The 24,786-nt window shown below is 38.7% G+C and overlaps 1 protein-coding gene across 5 annotated transcripts in view; it reads right to left on the reverse strand.

Moving 5' to 3' along the window:
* The window catches only part of COL19A1 (collagen type XIX alpha 1 chain), a 199,407-nt gene that overhangs the window by 80,760 nt on the left and 93,861 nt on the right, over window positions 1-24,786 (reverse strand). For all 5 annotated transcript variants that reach the window (XM_052781799.1, XM_052781796.1, XM_052781797.1 and 2 more), the window contains 3 exons: window positions 21,840-21,893; window positions 12,177-12,230; window positions 11,449-11,484 (listed from right to left, as the gene is read on the reverse strand). In XM_052781799.1, coding sequence (XP_052637759.1) covers window positions 11,449-11,484; window positions 12,177-12,230; window positions 21,840-21,893 — 144 coding nt within the window. The remainder of the gene's footprint in view (window positions 1-11,448; window positions 11,485-12,176; window positions 12,231-21,839; window positions 21,894-24,786) is intronic.

Here is a 24,786-nt window from a genome sequence, read left to right on the forward strand (position 1 = left end):
CAATATTCTGCCTTTCTGGAGAAATTCTGGGAATTCAGGAAGAGATAGAGTCTTCTTTCGTTAATATTTCATTTCTAGTGACAACTTTATGCAGGGCAATGAGATGAAAACCTGTAACGTCTATTTTATGGAGGAGGAAATACTTAGCCTCACATATCTGTACAATAAGGCTCCAAGGGGACAAGAATTACACAAGAATGTAACTGCACAATAATGATAATTAATAGCCAACATTTTTGTCCAAGACCTACTTTTATTCTTTTTCTTCTCTCTACAATATTATTGTCAAGAAAAAGGAACCAGATAAGGAGGTTTATCTTCGAGGAAAGGGAGGAGAGCAGCTTACAATTGGTAACTAGGCAGGGAGGACTACCCTGTACAAGGAGCCACATCCTGACATTGAAACTGAGGTAAAAGTTCACGCTAACTTCAGTGGGATCTTCGGTTTAAAAGGTGATAGGACAACATGGGCCATGTTAACTAACACGGCTGTAAAACACTAATATCTTGGCAATGGTAATGACTTAGCAATGCTATCCCTCTTCAGAATTCACTGAGTGAGATCCTGGAAAAACAACTGAAGAAGAAACCTGCAGGAGGAATGAAAAAGAAAACTTTCTCTACAGTGAAATCTGTCTAAAGGGATGAATAAAACATCCCCTGCTGAACTCCTATAAAACATGGCAATGAATGTGACAGTTTAGCACAGAAAAGAATTACGTATTTGTAGGAAAGTATCTACTTAGCTTTTATCCCTATTTCACTTCTGGACACCGCCCTTTGGAGATCAAAGATCAGATTCTCGACTCCCTCAAATCACGGATGGCACAGTGCGTAGACAAACCCCACCAAAGGAGCCCACCACCGCAGACAGAAAGGGACAGAATACGGACTGAATATATACAGGTGGCCTCACGGGATATGCCGTCAATTGTGTTGAAAACATTTATATCTAGAAGGCAATCTATCTTACAGGTACCATCTCCCCAGGTAAACAACATCCAAAGCAATTAAAATGATTCACTGTGTGTCAGCCTGATAGTCTTGCACTGGCAAGAGGACGGGTATGGCAATGAGCAAAAGAAGGTGAAGGAATAGCACAAGGCAAAGTGAGGTATAAGACCAGCCTGTTCCTGTGGCATCAGACTGGCAGGAAAATATAATGCATCCTTACAGTTGGCCAAATATGCACGGGATTTTCCTGACTCTGCCAGGCCACCTTTGAGGTTGGAAGGTGATACCCTTCTACCTACTTCATGGAGAAGCGAACTAAAATGACATATGCAGTCTTTAGGGCTTGTACCTGTCATGGACCATGCAAGCTCCTTGGAGTTACGTGCCTGAAGGAGCTTGAGGAACATGAAGCGGAAATGTCTCAAACATTACCGTGTAGCTTAGGGAAAAAAAACAGTCGGTAAGCTGGAGATGGGCTCAGATGCATCTGAGACTTGGAAAATCTCTTACAATGGGTGAGGATGACTATGAAAAGAGATGAAACATGATGCACAGGCAGGCACAAGACGGTTGTACAAAATCTTGAAAATGAAGTTAAGAGCGGAAACTTGTGAATTCCTGTATAAGAGGTAAATCATAAAGGGAAGTGATGGCAAGGGAAAAGATGCTGGTTGTGAAGCTAGATAAAGAAAAACAAGCATGCTATGAAGCACATGCTGACAGATATTTAAACAAAATATTGTCAAAATTTAGACTAAGCTTTAGCTGAGGGAATACAGGAGAAATGACAGGTTTAAAAATGCTGCAGTAGAATAAGTGAGCTTTTAAAAGAACTTGCATGTCATTGAAAATAACTGTAGGTATTAACATTTTAATACTTAACAGTTAATATTTTTTTGCAAGTCTCAGGAGATAAAAGCTAATAAGAATTATTAAACTTGAGATGCTGGAAGAAAAATGTGTTTTGAAGTGATAGAAAATCAGCCAACAGTTCAACCAGTTAAGCTGTTTCAAGTTTCATAAGCTATCAATTTAAAGTGTATTAGCTGGCATGTAGCTATCAGAAGCTGCTTATTACAGAAGGGCTAAAATCCTGTCACGTGACCCTGCAGGTACAAAAACATTTTAAAATGCCTGATACATCATGACAAGCATCCGCAGAGACATGGTGGAGACCTGGTTCATAAATTTAATAGCTCAGAGTAACTGCCTAAGAACACACTCTGAACAAAAGCAAAGCTTTTATCATGACCTCTCGGTGAATTAAAACAAAACAAAACAAAAAATCCTGGCTGAAGTGGAAGAGTGAAGTTACTTAAAGTTCTTATTCGTATTACTTCCTCCACAAGCTTATGGCCAATGCCGAAAGAGTATTAGACAAATAAGTATATTTTTGGTATTCTGAAAGTTGCTTCAAAACACAGCTGATAGTTTTTGAAGCAGAAGGCTAGACAGCTGCCTTACATACTCGTAGGTAGTGTTGCTGAAAGAGGTTCTGAGCATGACAGCCTTTCCTTCTCAACACAAATTAGAAATAGAAAACAAATGCTAACAACAATAAGGCAGGTCTAATTAAGGCACAAAATTTATTTCATTATAAACCTTTATAGACTGGTTTCTATGTTCTATACACAAACTACTCCCATCCATTTTTTTCCTCACTATGAATTCCAGCAAACACATGACCTCGATTTTTATGGAATAAATGCTACTAGACAGGGAGAAAGTGTATGTAGGTTAGTGAGACGAGTCAAGCAAAGACAAAATTGGGTATGCAGAAGCACCTCATGGTAATGTAAGAATAGGTTATTTTTTTAACCATTTGAATATGTGAGCTTTTACAATGATAAAACTTGCTACTTTAAAAAGACCCAACTATAAGAGGCATGATTTGGCCAAGCAATTTGGAAACAGTATGTTTATAAACAGAAAGGTATAGCCCTACCGAAACAAAATTAACACTTAAACCTTTTTACAAGTGAACTGGTGGGCAATTCCCACTGCAGGCGCTTGACCTAGTTCAACACACAGTTCTCACCAGGATAAAGAAAAGCTGTCACACTGATGAATTAAATATGCAATGATCCCTCTGTAAAACCCACAAATTGAGCAGCATAGAATCACACAAATCAATAGTCAGGTAAAAAGTGACCACAGATTTCCAAATTCCTGACGGAACACAACGTCTGATCACGGGAAAGAGCTGCAGCCTGACTGACTTGAAGAGCATTCCCCAGCCACCCAAATACTGCTCATGGGATAGGTGGTACTGCTGTGGCTGCACTCACGCAAGAATGTCCCAGCATCCCAGACAGGACGCATCAAGATGCCGTTGAATTCGGTCTTATATTCATCTACTTATCTCAAGGTGTTACCAGACAACAAGTTCTACTGTGCAGGTCATGACTGTCACTGTGATCCTTCTATCCTATTTTGAGGATATTTTCCTCTTTGGCCTGTTTGTACCACACTGAGGGGAAATGAGTGGCTTCCTCTCATCTAAGAGCGGACTATTACCCTCAGCAAGCAAAGGAGCTGAAATATAAATACTATCCCTGCAGTCAAGATGGTGACAGTATTGGTTTCCCAGATATCTTCAAGACAGTTTACTTGCTGCGACTGTCCTGCCGCCCTACCTCGAAGCCCAAACAGGAGGGTGAGGAAAAGAGAGATCTTAAAATATGACTACGATGGTTTCCTCTTCTTGTCCACAAGACTGCCCATCACCACCCACGTGGAAACCCACAAAGCCTGCAGACACACCTCATTGTTACAAAATTTTGCCAGAATGGGAAAAAAGGCACAGGAAGATCACAGATGGATGACTAATTTCTTTTTGTATTACCGTTTAGTGAGGGAAATTAGAGTACCACTTATCTCAAACACCTCTATCTTCAGCATATCCAAACATGACCTGGTCTCATTTACAACCTTACTGAAGTCAGTCAAGATGGCAAGTTGAAAGATTTGTACCCCATGTTTGGCCTCTTATGGCTACTGCAGTAATCATACTGTTTTCTTGGGAGTGCAAAGTGGAATAGGCCACAATTTTGCTTTCAGAACTGCTGCCAACCCGTTTACTTCTGTGGGAAAGGAGACAGCATTTAGCAGAAGTATTTCAGTCTGCCAGAAAACATGATCAGCTACCTTTTCATGATAATTTATTACTGAAGCAAACAGAAAATATGTTCCTCACTGATCTCATTATGCTTCGGGTTGGGTCATTTCTGTAGCTCTCTCTGGTAACTTAACTTGAAATCTACTTTGCTTCAAAGACAATCATTTCAAAGGGAAATTGGAAGAGTAATTTCACAGAAGTTCACACTTTATGAACCTAGTACTTTTAATAGACATGGGTGTATTTTCTAAGCAAAAAAAGTATCATTTAAAATCCTGAGGCATAATTTGAAACTATTCTTTACATTGATGTCTACTGCATATGGGACTACTCTCAAATCATTCTTCTAATGAAGGACACATAAATCACATTCATGCCAATTTAGCAGACTGCAAATTTTTGAAAAAGAAATTTTCTGTGAGGCTAAGACATCAATCTTCACTTGTGCCTTCAGTATCAGTATTACCACATAAGGAAGATAAAAAACAGATTGAAACTGCTAAAACATCTTCTATTTCGCTAAAAGGGTAATCTTAATAGGATCTGCTTCCACACTTAAAAAGCATTTTTTAAAGAAGAGAATATTTGCAAGTTATACTGTGAGAGTTAAAGATCACTGTATCTCATGCAAAACAACTAAACAGTTCAGTATTTTCATGAAATTAATACACCTCCGTTAAAAAGCTCAAGAAGATAAATTTCAGATTTTTCTTCAAGGGGTGTATATGAAAAGAAAAGACTAAGACTGAAAATATAATTTTCTGTCTATACTTTCTATAGTTAACTAAAATTGCTCTCCTTCATGTGATTACATGAAAAGAAAGAAGATAATATTAGTTGAGATGCTTACTAATGGGGGTATGTGCCCCCTTCTTAAGTTATTCAGATGACTTATTTTTTCCACTGTGAGAAAAGAAAGGAATTGTGTGCAGAAGTCAAGATAAGCAAAAACTGGCACATAATTTTTCAGGAAGAATCGTCCAAAATACTGCTGACCATTACAAGAGCAAGAACTCCAGGATACCAAACGCCTCCTCTTTGGAGTTCCGTATAAGTGCCAAATAATTACACTACGACCAAAGTGTTGCATCAAATGAATTTGTGAAATTCCTAGGCGATGCTGCTGAAAGTGAATTTTAGCTTTACACGATTAACTGCCAAGGCTCCGAGGGGAAAGCTGCGTAATCTGTTGCTGGTGTTTGTTTAGGGAGGGGAGAGCCAAAAGTGACGGCAGAGCTTGCCCGGGCCTGAATCTGCAGCTTCCTCCCGCAGCCGCCTCCACGCCGCACTTGTGCGCCAGCTTCCTTTGGCTCGATTTAACCAGACCTAGGAGCCAACATTCCAACTATCTGTTTAGCAAGCAAGTCTTGGGGACTTCTGTCTGTGACCGACTTAAGCCTCAGCTTCTGCGTAAACACTTGGTGCCATCTGGATGACTATTTTATAACTCCTGAAAGGGATAGGTTCGCAGGAACGTACGTACGGACGCTCGTTTTCCTCAGGAACTACAAGCAGTGTATCGAGTGTCAAGAGGAATAGTTATCATATATTTTACAAGAGATGGCTGTGCTACCTTCCCTCACCTGTCGCACTTCTGACACGGCACGCACTGGCTTAAGCTGGGGATACCAGAGTGGGCAAGTTGCGGAGCCAGCTGTGCCCCTGCAGAAAACAGTCCCCAGCTTCTGCCACCACATTCCACACTTCGACAAACCCACAAAACATAGCAGTATAATCCCTCCTGTTTATTCTCTGAAGGGTCCTCGGCTACAGTACAATTTATCAGGGAACTTAAACTTTTAAAGACTAAACATATCCCTGCATAAAGTGGGCATAATTAGGGAGAAAAGTTCAAAATATATTCCCAGCATGCATTATAAAAACTTGAAAAGTACTAACAAAAAGAGACATCTAGTACTTACAGAGCAATTCAGAAAGAACATACCGGAGAAATTAAAGACAGCATAAAGAAAGGATGAGAATCAGTCATGACTTTGGACTACTCCCATAAAACTACTACCATAACTGAGGAGACAAAATACATACATATATCTTGAGTTGTGTAGTGTTAACTGACTCCATGGAAACATAGAAAAACTTTACATCCCTACTAAAAGTGCTTAAATATGCACATATATGTCAAGAGTTAACGATCTGAGCCACTAAAATGTATTTGTATGAATAATGCATGAATCAAATATACTTAGAACTACTGAAATCATTAATTTCATTAGGATTCTACATAAAGCCTATGAATTTTCTCATATATTTCTTTTCACAGCTTAGCGTATTTTGCGCTACAACGCTGTTTCTTTTTTTCCCTCTAATTCATCATGCAAGAATGACGAAATTGTATTAACAAGACTTCCGTACCTGCCTTAAAGAAATATACAGAAACACACGGCCTGCAATTCTAATTCTCTTCACTGCAGAAACGTATAGTCAGGCATACACAATTTCCTTCTGAGTTCTCTGCTATTGCTGCAAGTGAGATGTTTTGTTAAGTGTGCATGCTTTAGGGTTTCGGTAGAGATTTTCTGTTAACTGACATCAACCAGGAGTATTCAGAGCTCTACCATTTTTTTCAGAGCAATGCAATTTCTGAGCTGTGAAATTTCCATTTCAAACTCATAAAATCATTTTGCATCTTAAAAAAGCAGTGGTATTATTTCCCGTTTTGCAGTTTGGCATATGCTCACCCACCTGACAGGTTGTTACAGCAGCTGGGTATTTATGAATTCGGCCACACATATTGCCTCCAAGTATCCCTTGTTCTCTACAGAGACTATAATGGCTGTATTTGTCAGTCGAACACTTTTAAAAATACAGCTTTTTCCTCCAAGTACCAATAACTTCATTCTCTTCTGCATTTTTTCACGTTGGAAGACAGAGAACTCTTACTGTGCTTCTGAGCAGCGCGGGATTTCCTACACACCACGGATGCCCGAGCACTTCTAGACACAGGGTCACTGACACCTTTTAAACTTTCACAGGTACCAATAGCACAGGCAAATGAAAAAACAAGAGTTTATACTACTCACTGTTACATGCTTCTGTAGATTACCTACGGACAAGTCTCTGCGGACCGAAGGATCACCACCCAGCTGTTTGGAAATGACTGCAGTGAAGCAGTCGCAGCTTTTTGCCACCTTCACACTCCCTGTGCTGAGGACAAGACCAGGGTGCAGGTCTGTGTGTGGGCAGAACATTCTGGCCCTGCGCAACGCTACTGATGCTCTAGTTTATACTGAGACCGGCATATATGGTAGACCTTCTCCAGCTTATTCCACCGGTGTATGATTTTGATGGAAATACATAGGAATGGAAGAGCCGCGCAGGGCAGCAGAGCTCTGTAATGCCATCGTTTCCCACCTGTCTCAATATGCAATGGCGCTGGGGCAGAAGGTTGACGACCCAGGCCCTGTTGTCCAGTTCGAGCAAAACCAAGTGCCTTTCAATATTCCCTCCCTCCCTGCCTGCCCAAATGCATTTTGGACTTAGCTCTAACAGTGTGTCATTATTTTCGCTCCTCTTGCCTCCCTGCCCCCCAGCATAATAATTCATTGTGCATTTTGATAAAAAGAAATAAATCATTTTCACATTAAGAAAACCTAAAAATGACTATACGTAGAGGATAACTTTATGACATCATGCATGAGTCCCAAATGAATGGAACATTTAAAAACTTTGCTTTAACGGGGTTCATAACTGAAACACTGATGTCACATTTTGGCTCTAACAGCATGAATGGTCCCGACACAGTAAGTTCTCATTCAGTGACACATGAATCTTGATATTATCTGACCTCCTACTTATTCACAGCGAGATATGACATCTTCCTTTCATGATTATATATCCTAAAAGTCACAGCCACACAGAAGTCGCACAAATAAAACAACTCTGAAGACTGGATTTTCCCTGAGCCACCACTATTCATGTCATTTGTCTTCTTTTAGCTCTTGCCAACAGAAACACATGACCATTTACAGTGGTGGAGAGAGAAAGCCTTCCTGCTGGGCCGTATATTCCCGCAGTGTTGTAATCTGTCTTCAAACTGCTAAACCAATTCACACTCACTCTTGTCTCTTCTCTCAGTTAGCAGCTACATGAAAAAAATGTTTCAGTACATCAGTTACTAACATCCCTCTGAAGACTAGTATCTGCTTTCCTAAAATTTAAAATGTTTCCTTTTAAAAAGCGTGAGGACGACCATCAGTGGATGTACCAATGCAGAGCCATCTGGCTATGCCTGAATCAACTGAACTGAAACATTTGCACAGCATTTTATAATCAAAGAAATGTAATTCTTTGACAGTCCATTTTATGAAAGTGAATCACTGAAGGTACAGAAAGAGTAAGTTCAGTCAATTTGAAAGCAGCGTCTGATTTTCGATATCACACTACTAACCTCTGAATGCGACTATCAGGAAAGCTAAGTGTCCACAACCGCAACTGAAGACAATGAATGCATTTTAAACATACCCAGGTGCTGCTATCAGAATGGATGTAGTCATTTTTCCATCATTTACACAAGAAATGCTCAAAAGGACCATTCTATGGTTCTAGAGCGCACAGAAAATAGGCATCCTCAATTCTAATTCCTATGTCTTATCTTCAGAAGTATCCTATTACTATTTCAATGATCCCTTCAAGGCCTGTAAGAATCTGTCTGAAGCAAGATCTACTCCAATCCACCTATTGCAGTAACAATCCTAGACTCAAGGTTGTTTACTAAAAATATTTCACTGTTAACTCTTTCAACACACATTTTGGCAATATATTTGAGAGCTGAAGGACATAAATGGCCCTGTTTACCTCTAGCAAGACACGAACTGTAGCAAACAGACACTGATCTTGGGACACAGTACTAATTTGTCTCCAGGAAATCAAGACACCGGATATTTAGATTTCCTAATCCAAAAACAAGTACCATAAAAGATGGTAACTTAATTTTGAAACCTTAGAGTAGAATCAAAAACAAGTACAATAAAAGATGGCAACTTAATTTTGAAACCTTAGAGTAGAATTTATTTTTATGTTATGGGTCTCTGGTTACATCCTTCAATGTTTGTCAGATCTAATGGAGATCCTTGCTGCTCAGTCTTGGAAATGGAGAGAGTGAAAAGACAATCTATAATCATTTACACTATGAATGATAGTTCTTATGAAGTTTATTTAGGATTACATGGGCAATAGGAATAGTGTAGAAGTAGTTCATAACACTGAGTTTGGGGGAAGAGCTATTCATGCTGTGGAACCACAGCCTGGGAATTCGGGAGCTTTTCTCTTTGTTTTCATTTTTGCCATGCTCTTTTGCACCATTCTCAATTGTTTTTACTCAAATGGACTGTCCTTAATGGGAGGCCTTCTCATTTCAGTTTGTGAGAAAAATCACTTTGGTTCAGACAGAATTCATTACTTTTATGAAGCAAAACTTGCCCTGGAGAGTCTTGGGGAATTTCTCTTTAGGCTTCTTACATGCTTGGGGCACAGATCATTGCAAGGAAATTAAAAACATCTTCTACCATCTCATTGCAAGGAAATTAAAAACATCTTCCACCATCTCTATGGCACTATCTAGCCAGAATACAACTAATACGCAGGTCAATTCTCTTTTCTGGTGCACAGGCATGTACCAAATCCTCACAAAGAAACTGTTAGATCCGTACTCAAGAAGTCTTTCCTTGATACTTGAAAGACAACTAACTGTCATGTCTGACCTCACATATTCCTTTTTGCAGGTAAATTACAGAAAAGGAATAAATGAACTGGTGACCAAATTTGCAACTTCCTGAGTCTGATATGCAGAAGACAGACACTTGTCTGCTTATTTCCCTCTGAGAATTGTAGAAACCATAAAAACCCCCTAAATTATTAAAATACTGTTCTTCATACAAATCTAGTAAGTGATTTTCCATCATTATAATGTTACATGTCTTTTTCCTTTCCAGTCTGTGTTTGCTATGCATATCTGATCATTACGTAAGATAAAAAGATTGTATGGATGTCAAGACCACAACATGTAACTCTGCAAGTGTTTGAAAGGACAAACTAAACAATTTTCTATTCTGTGTGAAAAGAATTTTACAACCTCTTTTTCCGGGTAGAGAATGCTTCATAGTGAAGCATATGCTATGCTCAAATATTATTAGACATGTCCAATCACCGAAATTTAAATGGATTATAATTAAGCCAATACTGAAATTATTTCAATTATTTTTATTATTGGTAGCAGCGTTACTGTGTAATGCAAGGAACCAGAAGCATATGACGTGCTTCATAAAAGACAATGGTCTATGCCTTTGTGGTACCAACAAATGCAGTGAGCACAAGCATGTGACTGTGTGTGTGATCAACAGCAAATATGAAGCTGGACTGGTGGCAAGTAGGTGAAATGACCTGGAAACCAGGGGAATATACGTGTGTGTGTACACGTGTGTTTTTGCGCGGGAGTCTGTGAGTGAGGAGGCCTGCACCTGCAACTGGAGTGGGTCTGTGAGTCTCGGGGGGGACTGAGGGTCCAGGTCCCAGTAACTGGAAAGACCAGGAGCAGGGGCATCTACTGGTTAGGCTGTGTGTCAGCTCAGCTACTAGAGGAATGCACATTGTATATATGTCCATATTTCCCAGTACCAGACCGTCATCATGATCAGCCAGAGAGAGTACCAGGATGAGGCCATTGGTGCTGTTTGTGTCTGTGGGAGTGCTGAGTGTCCCCATCTGTGCTGACCTGTGTGGCCAGACCTGTCTATATGTGTTGTATGTATGCTTGCGTGCCAATTGGGAGTGCACGCTCAGCCCTGCTGCCAGTGGGACCGGAGGGCAAGGAGCTCTGGCAGCCTCACATCTATCTGGCTGCTGGATGCGTCCCCACGTCCTTAACTTCCTGAAAATAGGGTCTTGTGTGTCAAATTTGAACATATGCATGCTATATATAGAATCCTGTGTCATATATAGGGCATTGCACGCATAACTAAGTACTTAATAAAATAACCTGACGATAGAGTATTTACAATATCTGAAAAAGCATTAAGTAGTTTTGCAAGCTTTTACTGAAAGGTGTTTTTCACTAAAAATAACAAGGGAATTATTTGGCTTTAACCAGCCTATACTATCTATACACAGCACAAAAACTCCCAATATTCTTGTTAGCATTTGGTGGGAAACAAGATGTTTTAAATATGCTTATTTTCTTTCTATTTATAAAATTCCCTTTTCCCTGCTTCACAATTCATATAGGAAATGCAGAGGCGTTCTAAAGAAAGGTACTTGGCTCTTAAATTTAATAATGAAAGTATTTACATTGCAAATAAGCTAAAAACTGCAACATCTCTTAGTGATTTTCTTCCGTCTGTTTTTGTTTTACATGTACTTACGCTCAAGGCAGCTGGTCCCAGAGGTCCTGCATCTCCCTAGTTAAAATACAAGAGTAAGTAAATCAGCAATCTCTCTAGCTATACATATTTAACCTCTAGGCATTTTAGAGGATATGCACTACTGCAGAAGTAAATTCAGTATAATCATCAAACATGCTCTGATTATGAAAATATATGAGTAAAGCAATGTTCTTTTTCAGTAATGGCGTAGATGTACACAGTTCACCACAGGTTAAATGGAAAAAAAATGGCAGGCATCTGCATAAATGAATCACAGCTTAAAAAAAGCAATCCTTCAAAACACATTTGCATATGTTAAATTACAAGCTGCAGCTTACATGCACAAGGTGGCCACTGAAGTCAGTGTGACAGCTCACATATGTAATGACATCTGACTGTGTAAAATGTTCACAGAATTAGGTCGCTGAGGCATGAATCGCGCTCTCAGACCTTCAGGTTCAGTCCGTGGGAGCAAATCAGAGCACCCAGAGAACAATTCAGAACATCAAATTTAGGCTCCTGCTCTGAATTCCATTCAAAATTTATTGTGATAAAGAGTACTTGTTTTCTGTATTTACAGTTAGTCTGTGTTCATAGTCTTCAACCCTTAAACTACACAAATGGCAGCAGTGGGTGTTCATCACATGTAGTTACGACAATGTGTTCAGTATTGAAGAAATATCACGCATACTCGCATATATGTACAACTTTATGGATAAAAAAAGTACCTTTTCTCCTTTAGGACCAGCCACACCAGGACTACCAGGGTCACCTTTTAGTCCCTGGGCAAAGAAGAAAAATGCGTATTTGTTGTCATCTGTGGAAAGCGTTGGACAAAATCCTGTAATACTGTGATTTAGTATATGCTAACCAACTAAGCCTTAAAATATTATCACATTATTAGTACTACTATCTCATAATTCTTTATTTTGATTATTTTGTGAACAGAGAAACATCTATCAAAGACTGCATCTGTCTTCAACACATAATTAAACATACAAAGCGAACTATCTACTTGATTGTGCCTCATTATGGCAAGTAGCGTGTAGAAATACAAAGTTCCTTTGCAGTCCCAGTAGGTCCGTGTCTTGCATGGCCGACAAAGATAAAATAAAATACTAGAGAAAGTATGAGTACATTCACTTAACCTCTGCTAAAATTGGGAGAGGCAGAGGTGGACAGAGCGCAGTGGATTCTATGTTTCAAGTAGCAATGCTGAGCTGGTGAAAAACAGCAGGGTATAGCTCAGAGCTGCTGCACATCCTCTCACACTCCGATCTTCACCAGTGTTTGAAAAGGCAATTAGAGAAATAATTGAGTCCTTCATACATCCCTTCTTAGTTCTGCCTTCAGCCAGAGAAGCAGATAGTACTGCCTAGTCTTAACACGTTACATACACAGCAATTTCACAATCGCAGAATCATAGAATAGTTTGGATTGGAAGGGACCTTTAAAAGTCATCTAGTCCAACCCCCCTGCAATGAGCAGGGACATCAACTAGATCAGGTTGCTCAGAGCCCCGTCCAGCCTGTTTCCAGGGATGTTTCCAGGGATGGGGCATCCACAGCCTCTGTGGACAACCTTTTCCTATGTTTCACAATCCTCATTGTAAAAAATTTCCTTCTCCTATCTAGTCTGAATCTACCCTCTAGACTGTCTACAATACAGCTCTTCCACTAACATCTCTCACCAAAAGCACCCCCCAAAAAATCTTTAGAGCCAGCACATAATCTTTGTTGTCTTCTCCTTGCTGCAAAACACATGGAAAAGCGAGAGGTTTTGAAATATGCCCAGCAAATTCAAGCCATTCTGCAATAAGGAATGAACTTAATCCTGATGCTGGACCAACCTGTCAGGAACTCCTTGTTTAAGCCAAGAGATTTGTCTTGTGCCTTCCCTCTGATCATTGCTTTAGAGGCATGTGACAGGAGAGCATGTACATTGTAAGTCAGAGAGCACTCTACAGGTTCAAAGATTTTCCTTAGAAACCAAATGGCAATAATGTAGGCAATAAAGGACTGAATCTTAATGAGATACTCCACAAGTAGGCCACCATTGTTATTATTGTGGAGGTTAGATAGGTTGAGGACAGAAAAGATTCATCTACATTTGGATTAGGGTTTACTAACTTAAGTTCTTCCCAGCCCCCTTTTTGCCCTTGCAAACTCACTTCCTCAGTTTGCGATAATTGGAAAGATAGAGACAACTGCCATGAAAATGATAAGTAACATCTGTGCCTTGGTGGGTACAGAAACATTAAATCAGTGAGTGTTCTAAATACTGCATATTTGTGCAACTTCACTTCCTGCTAAAATTACATTAATTCACCATCTGGAAGGAACATCATTTAGAACTATATGAGCATTTAAGTACCCACTTTGGATTAAATTTGTGGTTGTTGTAAATACCCCTGATTTAGCTTTGATTTGTCCTTTATTAAGCTTGCCAAATATGTAATAGTTAAATCAGAAGTAGTTTTGCTGTTTGAACTTAAAAAATGTAATAGGCAGATGGATTCAAAAACCAAGCCAAAAAATTGCTTTCTTTATACAATCTGCATATGTATGACATAGTTTTAGTATTGTCTCCATTTACTGCATTTTACTTTTCACCTCCTTCTGAAAGACTGCATAAAACACATCCACTCCATATTCTAAAAAGACATTTTAGGGATTTTTCAGGTATGCAAACTGTATGGATTTGGTTCAAAATCAGCATTAGCAAATCAGCAGTGGAACAATAGGTTTCAGTTTAAGAATTAGCTCTTAGGCTGCATATTTACAGAAGAGAAAAGATAAGGCTAAAAAAAAAAATCTGCAACTCACAGACCGCAATATGTATCTGTGTGTGACTCTACTGAATAGAAAAGACAACTGCAGATGAAAGATACTGAACCCAAGCCATGTACTGTCAAACTATGAACCTCATTTTTTCCTAACTGGTGTGTTTAAAGCTTTTACTAGTGTTCCTGCAGTGCACCTTGGTGAGGTATGCAGTTTGACAGCTACTGCAGAGATGATGACCACAGAGGTCGACCTCACATAAAAAGGACAAGGGGAAACTATGTATTTGACAGCAAGCCTTACAGGGTTTGAAGCAGGATTTTTGAGTGCCCAGGAAGGTTTTCATAGGAAGTATTTATTTTAAGATACTTGAATTAGCTTTCCTTTGCAGTTTAAAAGCCCAAGAAAGAGCAGTAGTATCAGAAAAAAAAAATTGCTTAAAAGGTTTTCCTATTAGAAGTATTTCTTGTTCTTCTACGCGTTATATATCTTTTAAAAATAATATCATCTTAATAGGTCCCAGACATAGCGAATGCTTGCAAAACCACATCTGGTACTGCACCATGCCTATTCTTCCCTACAGCCACCTTTTTAAAGCTGCTGAGAGGTTTAGCTGCTGCTGACTGTCTCTGAAATTACATAAGAAGTAAGAATTCCTGTGCTAAGTCAAATCTGTAGCTCCTTCTAGCACAGTACGGTACAGTATCGTGTCTCTGGCAGAGACCAGAACAGGATGCTTCAGTAAAATGGATGTGGTTATCTAACAGATATAATTTGGATGATTTTAGATTAAGCTTTAAATTAGAAAAGCTCGTTTTCTGCAATATTTTAGGAGAACGAGGTCAGTTTTGAAAACAACAAACTAATTTTTATTGGTCTAAGGAGTCTGTTACCAGACTTGCCAGAAATTCAAGAACTGAGTACAAATTCCAGCAGCTCTCATAAGAGAGGGTAAATGAATTATTGAATTCTATCCCGATCTAATTCTACCTTTTGGGGAGCCATATAATAATACACATTTGTGAGTTCATGAACAGTCTTCAGCTGGTACTTTTTCTCCTCTGTAAGGACTACAGCTCGATCTTTTTACGGGTCAGAATCCTCACATTACAGTTCCTCTATGGATGCCAAAATATAAAGTAAACATTAGGATATGCATGTATAAGGCCAACTCAAGGCTAACGAGATAACATGAGAAATGGTAGAAATGATAAATGTTTTTTATATGTATAATAAAACAGGTATTACTGTAAGACAATTTCTGACCAATAGAGAAATTACTGGAACAAGTATATCACAAATTTCAATAAGGGCATAAAGTCAGCAAAATTGGGGCCAATGGGGGAAAGATTAAACTAGAGGCAGGCTTTTTATTTGGAAGGGGATGACAATGGTATTTCTTCTGGTGGAAGGAATTTAAAGGAAAAGTTACCATATGGGTTGACACTATTTTTGATAAATATTTAACCAGACTTTTCTGTGATATTAGTTTACCAGAGTCTTAGCCAGCCTACAAAACCAACTGAATTAGGAGAAGAAAACAATTACAAAACAGTAACTGTGCCTTAAAGCTCTAAAAAGGACCACAGTTTCACAAATTCTTCAAAGGATTGGATTTTATTAATGGTGTCCCAACACTACTGGCATAAAAGGCTACAGTTTTTCTATTTGAATTATCCTTTTAAACCAGCAACAATCTCATACAATATTTGCTGTGCTCTGGAGTTCCATGGCGAAGAAAAAATAACTTTACTTAGTGATGTGATAAATACATTCTTTACCAAGCCTGAGAACATTTTATTCATTCAAAAGGAGTGCCAGGTATAACCAGAACCAGAAAATGAAACAGTTTTTCACTTCCTATGTTTTCAGTCATTTGGATAAGATCAGAACAGTCAAAGATTTTGTGAGAAAAGGAAACCCAAACAACACTTTCCCCTAAGCCAATGCTTTTGGGTCATCTTGATGAGCTGCAAACCGGTACTACTACCATCACTAGCAAAAAGGACAGAAGATGAAGAGAACAGAGGATTCACAGCTTGCTGCTTGTGCTGGGAAATCACATCCCATACACCTGTAGTGTCTCAGGAACTACCTTACCAAGGATTCCTAACCCCTAGGAATATCAAGTAACAAATGACATCAAATGACAGCAACAACTTGAACCAAGTACACACCTTCTGCGAGTACTCCCATATAACCTACAGGGGTTATATTAAAAGGGAAACATGTGTTGGTGCTTGCACAGGATGGGGAAAGCATCCTGTAATTTAAAGGAGTCTGCTTCTGTAAATTAGATTTTCTTGCAGACTTGTCTGTTGCTTTTAGCCTTGACACTGCGATGTTCAGCTGGCTTTAAAAGCCACACAAGGGATTTGTAAGGGTTTAATGAGCAGACACCTCTCTGGCTGAGACTGACTAGCTGACTGTCATAAAAACTCTGCAGCCCAAACAAGGGGATTTGAGTGACAGGCCAGGGAAGCTTGAGGAAGCCTTTCAGCAGTAGGCTGACAATGAGCTGATCTGGGAGCAAACACAGAAGCCTCCAGAAAGCTAGCGTAAGGAGAGGAAGCTTACTGGGAAACTCTTACAGAGCTGCCAGTGTTTCTAAGGCTTATGCGGCCTGGCAGCGGACAACTGGACTGAAGGGTTTCCATATGGAACTGGAGACCAGAGGGACCAAGGGCATCGAGAGTCAGGGCTCTGTTCAACAGCTCGTTGAAGACAAACTACTAAGACCAAGAGACAGGTATCAGTCATAACGCAAACCTCACCAGTACTGTTAGAAGACAGGGCCCACAGCCTTTTCTCAGCTGCCATCAGTTACTTACTTATCCACAGCTGGGAAATAGCTGAGAAGTGCATTAACCTCTCGCCCAGAGACAAAATGTTTACCATAGTAACAAACATGGATTTGATCAGAGAAGTCTGAAAAAGAGTACCAAAATAACTGAATTATTAGCTTTGCATGAAATTATCAATAAGAAAACTCTTTCTAGAGTTCAGGAATGTTAGGAAAATTGTTATATTAAGTGTTCCCTCCAAGTAAAACATGCTTTTTGTGCCCTAACACTTCACTTGATGAATTCTGACTTAACATGCCCTAGCAGGTTCACTGAGGCCTGAGAAAAGTGTTTCACACACTGAAAATTTTCTCAGAGAGCGAGCGAGCAGCAGACAGTGCTTATACATCATCACAGAAAAGAGATGAAAGAGTTAAAATGTACCGGCAGCTGCCAACAGGTGCTCTTCCCAATGAAAAAATGCAAGATCAGCTGGACCTTAACCAGAGGACTCCAGCAGCTCCTGCAGCAGCTGAGTGTTGCCCACTGGAAATGCACCTATTTGTGCCGCATACACTACGCTGCATGCATGTGGCAATGGAAAATGCTGTAAGACTGGCATAATCTTTTGAGGAGAACAGGTTTTTCACTGTAAAAGATATTTGTTTGGAAAAACATCATTCATTATTTACAATTCCCTGGCCTGCATTAGAGTAATCTGGTTCAACCTCATATCGGGTCAAAATCTCCTAGAACAACACGTATTATCTAAAGTACTGAAAAGACGGTAAACAATCCAACACACTAACCAACAATGTGAAACCAAATTATTATAGATCAAATCAACAATCTCTACCAAGTAATAAAACTTGGGAATACTCTAATGAGTAAGACAACAGAACTATATTTTCTCCACAGAGCAGCCTTAAAATCTAAATTAAAACAACAGCTTCAGAGTCAGCTTTACAACGTCAAGCTGCATATGCTGGCATAACTTTTCTAATTAACCAAAGTATTTTCAAAGCTCCAAACAACATATTATTTTCAGTTTATGTCTCATGTACTTTTAAATATTGCCACTGCTCTTTTCTCGCTAATGTCATTCAAAAACTTCAAATTGCTCCACTACTAGAATTTTCTGGGTCCTGAGCAATGCCAACTATCTCCTTATACTTTTGTTCGTAACAGAATCCTCAAACTTCAGATATAGTTAAATAACATTACCAACTTCATACTTTCAAGCAATAGGATTCTTCCCTTCCTATCCAAATATTTCCTTACAATGCTAATACTAAGAGAGTTCAAGATTAGAGAGACAGGCCATGAGGGCGTGAAGGTAAACGACTGTTACTATCATATCGAGACACTGGGTCCCTTTAAAAATGTTCATACTTCTGTTCACCTTTTCCCACAAGCATAAAATTAAAAAGGTCCAGTATGTTTTTTGTCTGTCCATTGAAAACCTGGGATTTTTTTCACGGCTCACTGAACTTGAGAGGTCCATCCTTTGACTTCAGGTACGTAAAGAATAACATTTCATGTAGGAAAGTTTTTAAAAAGTCACTTAGGGTATCACCTTCCCCAGCAGGAGAAAAAAAAAAAAATTAGTGAATCACTTGGCTTAATGCTGTAGAGATTATATACCCAATTTTAATTTCAGATTTTTTACATTTTTTTTTTTTACAATTTACAAGAAAGACTCTATTCTTCCCCTAGCTATGCATAACACATGCTGACAGATATGACAAAACTTTCTGTTTTCACTTACTTTTGCTGAAGTATTTCATTTCTGTCAGCAAAACATTAGTTGGTAGTGTCCTGTGGTATTCACTTCCTACCTGCACCACTGATCAAGAAAATGACATGACTCCAAAAAGTCTAAAAGTTTCAATGATAAAGATTTTCTTTCAATTTCAGTTCAACTGACAAGTGTATGAATAGAACATATTCTTACTCCACAGATAAGTTTCATGGATATTTGTATTGCAAATTTGTTCTTATTCCATACGGGATATGAGCGTGATGGAGAAGAAACTGTATTTATCAGGTTTTCTTTCAGACAGTGTGTCTGAGAAGCTCCACTTTTTACAGTGATGTAAATGACAGCATTATTAATATCAAGTGGCTAAAAAAGTCTCAAGGGATAAAACAGAGATACTACTCAAGCAAACTGGCTATTCGTATTATACAGGCAAATACCTGCTTACAGATGTAATGTGAACACACACCACGGGAGGACTACATTAGTAACATATTAAGTTATAAATAACTGCTCCTTAAGAAGCTAAAAACAATGGCAACTACGTTACTAGCATTTATAGTAAGTGTTCATGTTGTCAGATGGACTCTGAATAACGTCCCAGACTGGGACACGGGCATTGTAGATCTTGGCTCAGATTCCTGGAGTGATAAACTCGGAGATGTGCAGAGCAGTTAAATATATTCACAGTTCCTGCCTCCAAACCTGGTGCTCAATGAGATTAACTGACTCAGTTAGCACAACCAGTGAGGGATGAGGGAATTAAAATTTTTAGGTCTCTCTTCATCATTACAGAAAGCCTAGTCTCCAAATCATGTCTGGCTTCCCCTCTGTCATGCTACTTCATCCTAGCAAGAACTTTTTGTACAGCTAAGAAAACACAAGAAAACACAAGTAGTAACAGCAAACAAAACTGTTCTGTGACACCTACTTTCCTGATTTTGATTAAAATAAATTCAAATATGTTTCTACCCTTTGTGCGAGTTAAAATGTTCAGTCATCATTTTCAAGTTCTTCACTTGCGAGTACGGAAACCCTCACTCCCCCAGGCAGAGACAACAGCTGCCAGCAGCCGATACCGCTAGCTTTAAGTGTTTTCAGGCTTTCTTTATACAGCGCTGCAGATTACACCCATGTAAGCAGATTAACTTGATTATTGCAGAAATATCAGATGTTACATTTCTGTATGCGGAATGAGTTTGAGAGACACTGATAGCAACCAAGAGTCAATGATACACAGTCCTTTAAATTTAAACTTAATGACTGGCATCTCCATGCACAGTGATAACTGAATCCAAAGCATTTTATCTAAGTGTTGTTAAAAAGGAATTATGTGTGGATTCAAACAATATAATGTTATACTGCCTCGTGCAATTTTACTTCCAAAATATTTTAGACAGTCCCCGTGATGATAATCTACCATTTCTTGACACATTACAACAGTTCAGTAAATATTTCAAAATATAAAGGTTCGATATTTTACACTTTCACAGTGCCACTATGTCAAATATGTTCTAGAGTTCACCAGATACTTGGTATACCTTACTCTTCCTAAAAGGTTTATGGAACAAGATCCCATGTAGTAAAGAAGATCGTGTAAGACCAACACAGAAATGTTCCCAGAGCTATGGAAAGAAACACAGATGTGTTTTTTCCATGCTGTCAGCATATATGTATGCATGACAGAAGTATATGGTTCACCTTTACAGACAAGCAGGCTACAAGAGAATACCTCTTCGAATACCTCAACATAGTTTCAGCTCAGTACATAGTGTATGTTTTCATATGGAGGACATCCAGTATTAGTCAAAAATAGCCTGATTTATCTAGCATTAAATTATATAATAACCTAAAATAGGAAAAATATTTTTATGGTTACAGCATGCATAGAAAGCCAGATGACATAAGAAGTGTCATAATTATGTAGTCTGTTTTACTGCATTTTCAGCAAACCCAGCTAGACTGCCATAGCATTTTTGTGTCAAATGTTGACCCTTTTACTCTTTCGGTACAGTTGCTTAAAAAAGCTTTGCTGAACAGTTTTTTTCAAATCCTGTATCTGGATTCCAGTCCTAATGCCAGTCATTCCCCACAGAATTTGGACAGTCAGGTTCAGATCCCTCTGTGAGATGCTCTCTGCCTTCAACTGTGATGCTTTGCAATTGGAGAGACAACAATATCCTGCGTTAAAACCTAAACCCAGGCTGACCCTCACAAGGTCAGACAGGAGGGGAAGAGAGGGATAAAGAAAACTGCTGGCTTGGTTTTATTTTCTTTTTTAAAAAAATCTTGCTGTTCAAATCATGCTGGTTGGCCATTTTAGTATTGCACTGAAACAAATTCTGATTTTCTGTCCTCTTACCTGGGTTTAATAGATACAAAAATAAATTTAAATTTAAAAATAAATCAGGCAAAAAAAGTAAGGTTTATTACTGGGTCTGTCTATAGTGTTAGCTCAGGTTCAAGCTAGAATGTGAACTCAGCCATCACGATAATCCAGTATTTTTAGACACAGATTCATGCTCTACCTCAATTATGGACCAGACCAATTAACTAAGTAGGCAGTGAAAAAAAGTGACATTTTAACTCAAATTTTCTATCACATGAGCCACATGGCACAGTGAGTGACCCATGGCTCTCACCCAGGAATGCCTAACAGCCTGTGTATTTTCCTTTTCAGAAACCCAAGGCTCCAGGCCTAGCTTTACCCTACCTCCAGAAATGCCCTCCTTTCCAGCAGATTATCCAACCAGGAATGATTCTCATCTGTATTGTGCTGTCTTAATCCCCACGCTTGTTTCAGTTTATCTCATGAGCCCTCAGCAGAAATATCATGGAACCTACCACATCCTTACCCACAGCTCTCCTGTCCAACCTGAAGGCTTAAGAACTTGGATCTCACCTGAATGCATCTCTTTTTCTCGCTCCATCATCTTGTGCATGTTAACCCTCCAGGCATACACATTTTCTAAATCCATCACTCTCCTTACATAAATTCTGAATTTCATTGCTTAACGACCCTCACAAATGTTTGTGAATTGACTGTTTCATTATCATTCAGTTTACCTCTCTTCCAGGAACACCTTCTGGTCCTCGTTCTCCTTTATCTCCTTTTTCACCCTAAAAGAATGAATATTTATTTCATTATATATACAAGACAAATACTAACCCATGACGCTTCTTAACAGGAAAAATATTTTAAGATTCTGGTCTGTTCTACATGAAGTGCTACATATACACTGCTGGCTGCACAAGCAAAACTACTTCTTACATTCCAACAGAAATTCTTTCCAAATAAATGCCTCTGAAAAACGTCTAGCGCTCCGAGAGCTACAGTTCTCTGTACTTCACAGTGCCACTGAACATGCATAAAGAATCACCACAGAAAAATATTCTTGGTTCTCACAGTGCTCTGAGAACATGGTGGTGAAACAGAAATTTACACTGGGGAACAGTTTTCCTTTTGAAAATCTTAACATTGACATTAAATTAATTGCTGTCATTCTGAGACTGGTTTTTAATAAACAATTATTGTTTTAAATATCTGATAACAGAACTGTCCTCATTCTTATCATTTGTCTTCGACTCATACTAGTATATGGTTCACAAATTGCACTTGAAAAGTAGAAACAATTTTTGTTCTGAAAATTTTCTCATAAGTATGAATATGAACAACATCATGAATCAAAAGAAAAAAAGGGTGGGAACGATCCTTCAGAATCAACTATACAGGCTGGTTCCTGTGTTCGCTCATGAAACACTGACTACAAAACACAATATTCTGTGTAGGATACGTGAAAGGATTCAGTTCTGGATTATCTCTAACTACCATGCTATTCTAGTTAACGCATATTTCATCAAAGTGAACAAAATACACCTGCTTAAGAAGCATAATGTAAGGGAGAATGTCTTCCAGAACCAACATGTCTAAACAGCTCTATAATTGCATCTCTGTCACTAGACTGAACTTTGTCAAATCATAAAAGTAACATAATTCTGATAAAAGCACAAGGACTGACTTTATCCTAGAGTCCAAGCTCTTCATGTCAACCAAAGAAAGCGAACAGCCCTGCACTGAATTTCCATTATCTCCAGGGGACTCCATTTGTCTGAGCAGAACCTATTCATTATGGCAGCATCATCTTTGTAATTCTGTTAGGTAAATGGTATTGAACTGAGATCATTCAGCTAACTCCATTTGTGACACAGCCCTGATTCAGAGCTATTCCTCCAGTGGCAATGACAGAGGGCATTTCATCTAATAATCGGTTTTGCAAAATGAGTTTGTATGAGCTTTCTCAAGCAACTGAAGCCTGCTAACAAATTAGCAACAGCAAACTGTGAATTTAATAATCCCATGCACAAGATGGCTTTGCTAGTTCAGTGTTTCCGTTTTAATACATCTCGTTGATAACAAACCTAATGCTATGCATTAGCCTGAATCATAGCATTAAGGTTTTTCCTCAAGAATTGCCTTTCTTGCTTGTCATAAAAAAGAAAAAAAAACAAATTAAACCAGATAAATCTATGCATTTATTGCAAAAGTTTAAATGAACCAAACAGTTATAGGAATTTAACACTGGTTATTTTAGTAGGTTTAAACTATAAAGTCCTCTTTGTTCTACGTATTAAGGCATTGGTTGAGATAGTAATTTTCTTTCGCTGTCAGTTTAAAAAAATGAGAGTTGAAGCCCCAAACTTACTGTTCTTTTTTAAATAGCTCACTTAAGCTTTTAAAAGAAACTGCAAAAATGACATTTTACTTTTCATCACTGTGACACACTGGACATTTAATACGTCTTTCAGGATCTTTCAACTAGTATCAGTTACACTGCTACAATCTTGCAACAGCTACAAAAGTACAGCCATATATTTTGCATAATATCTCCTTATGTGAATATTTCTAGAATATTTAAAAATCATTCCAATTTATGGAGCTGTTCTTTCTTCTGATTTGTTTATCTGCTTTCATACTTTAAGAGAAAATGATATAAATATGTACAGATTTGCTTCAGAAGTAGTAACATCCTGTAAATTCCTTGATGCATAGGTGGAAACTTAAGGTAAAAGTATCTTGTCATAATTTGTTATCCAACATCTAAATTTACATAAAAACCTAAAGAGAGAGCCTAAGCCAAAAGACAACCCTCCCCTCACCCTCGCTTATCATTTGCCTTGACATTAGATGAGCAGCACGTGTTGGAGACCACGCCTTTCTCTTCTACAGCAGGCAGACAGTAACTTTAAAATACCGGTGGGCAGTTCCAGACACACACAAGCGTGGTTGGTGAACACAGGGTCTTCCTTATAATTTACAAGATACTCAGATTTAAGATGTTTGACAGTTTCTTAGACAAAATTATAAAAAGCACCCCGTGCTAATGAGCCTCGGACGTCTGCAGAGTCCCAAGAGCCATGGGCTTTCTGCCAGGTATGCAATTTTACTATGAACGTATTCTGATTTTTTAATGGAGTAAATGATTTGTCCTCACCAAGCCTGTTGTACAGAATGTCCGTGTCCTCTGTGAAGCCAGAATTCAAACCAAACAGAGGTCCAATTTTTACAATTTATTCTCATGAGAACTGAGCCAAGTCACGTTCATTTCTGCCTTTATGGAGCACACTATACTGCATAATTAACAGCTTCAAATCTAGCCAATTTGCAGAATCGCTGAAGCCACTCTGCAGCATAGAGTAGGCTGTTATTAATCAACATTGTGGCTTACCTCACAGATTAACAAAAAAGAGAGAAAAATGTGTTAATGCCCTTCTATATCTAATGTTCCTGCCTGCTCATGCTATACTGAGATGAGACAATTAAAGACTATTTATTGCAAAACCAGGATGACGAATCTCTGGAAGTGCCATGCCTTGTTTATTAGTTAACTAAAACTAATCCAATATAACACTGAACTATTTGCATTTCTTTGGGTGCATTCTGCTTTCAATTACCCCAATGGAACAAGCTGATGGGGTTGCTCCAGTATAAAAGCTGGGAGGTATTCAGTCTGAT

The sequence above is a fragment of the Harpia harpyja genome, chromosome 3 (genome assembly GCF_026419915.1).
Source record: "Harpia harpyja isolate bHarHar1 chromosome 3, bHarHar1 primary haplotype, whole genome shotgun sequence".
Lineage (NCBI taxonomy): Eukaryota > Metazoa > Chordata > Aves > Accipitriformes > Accipitridae > Harpia > Harpia harpyja.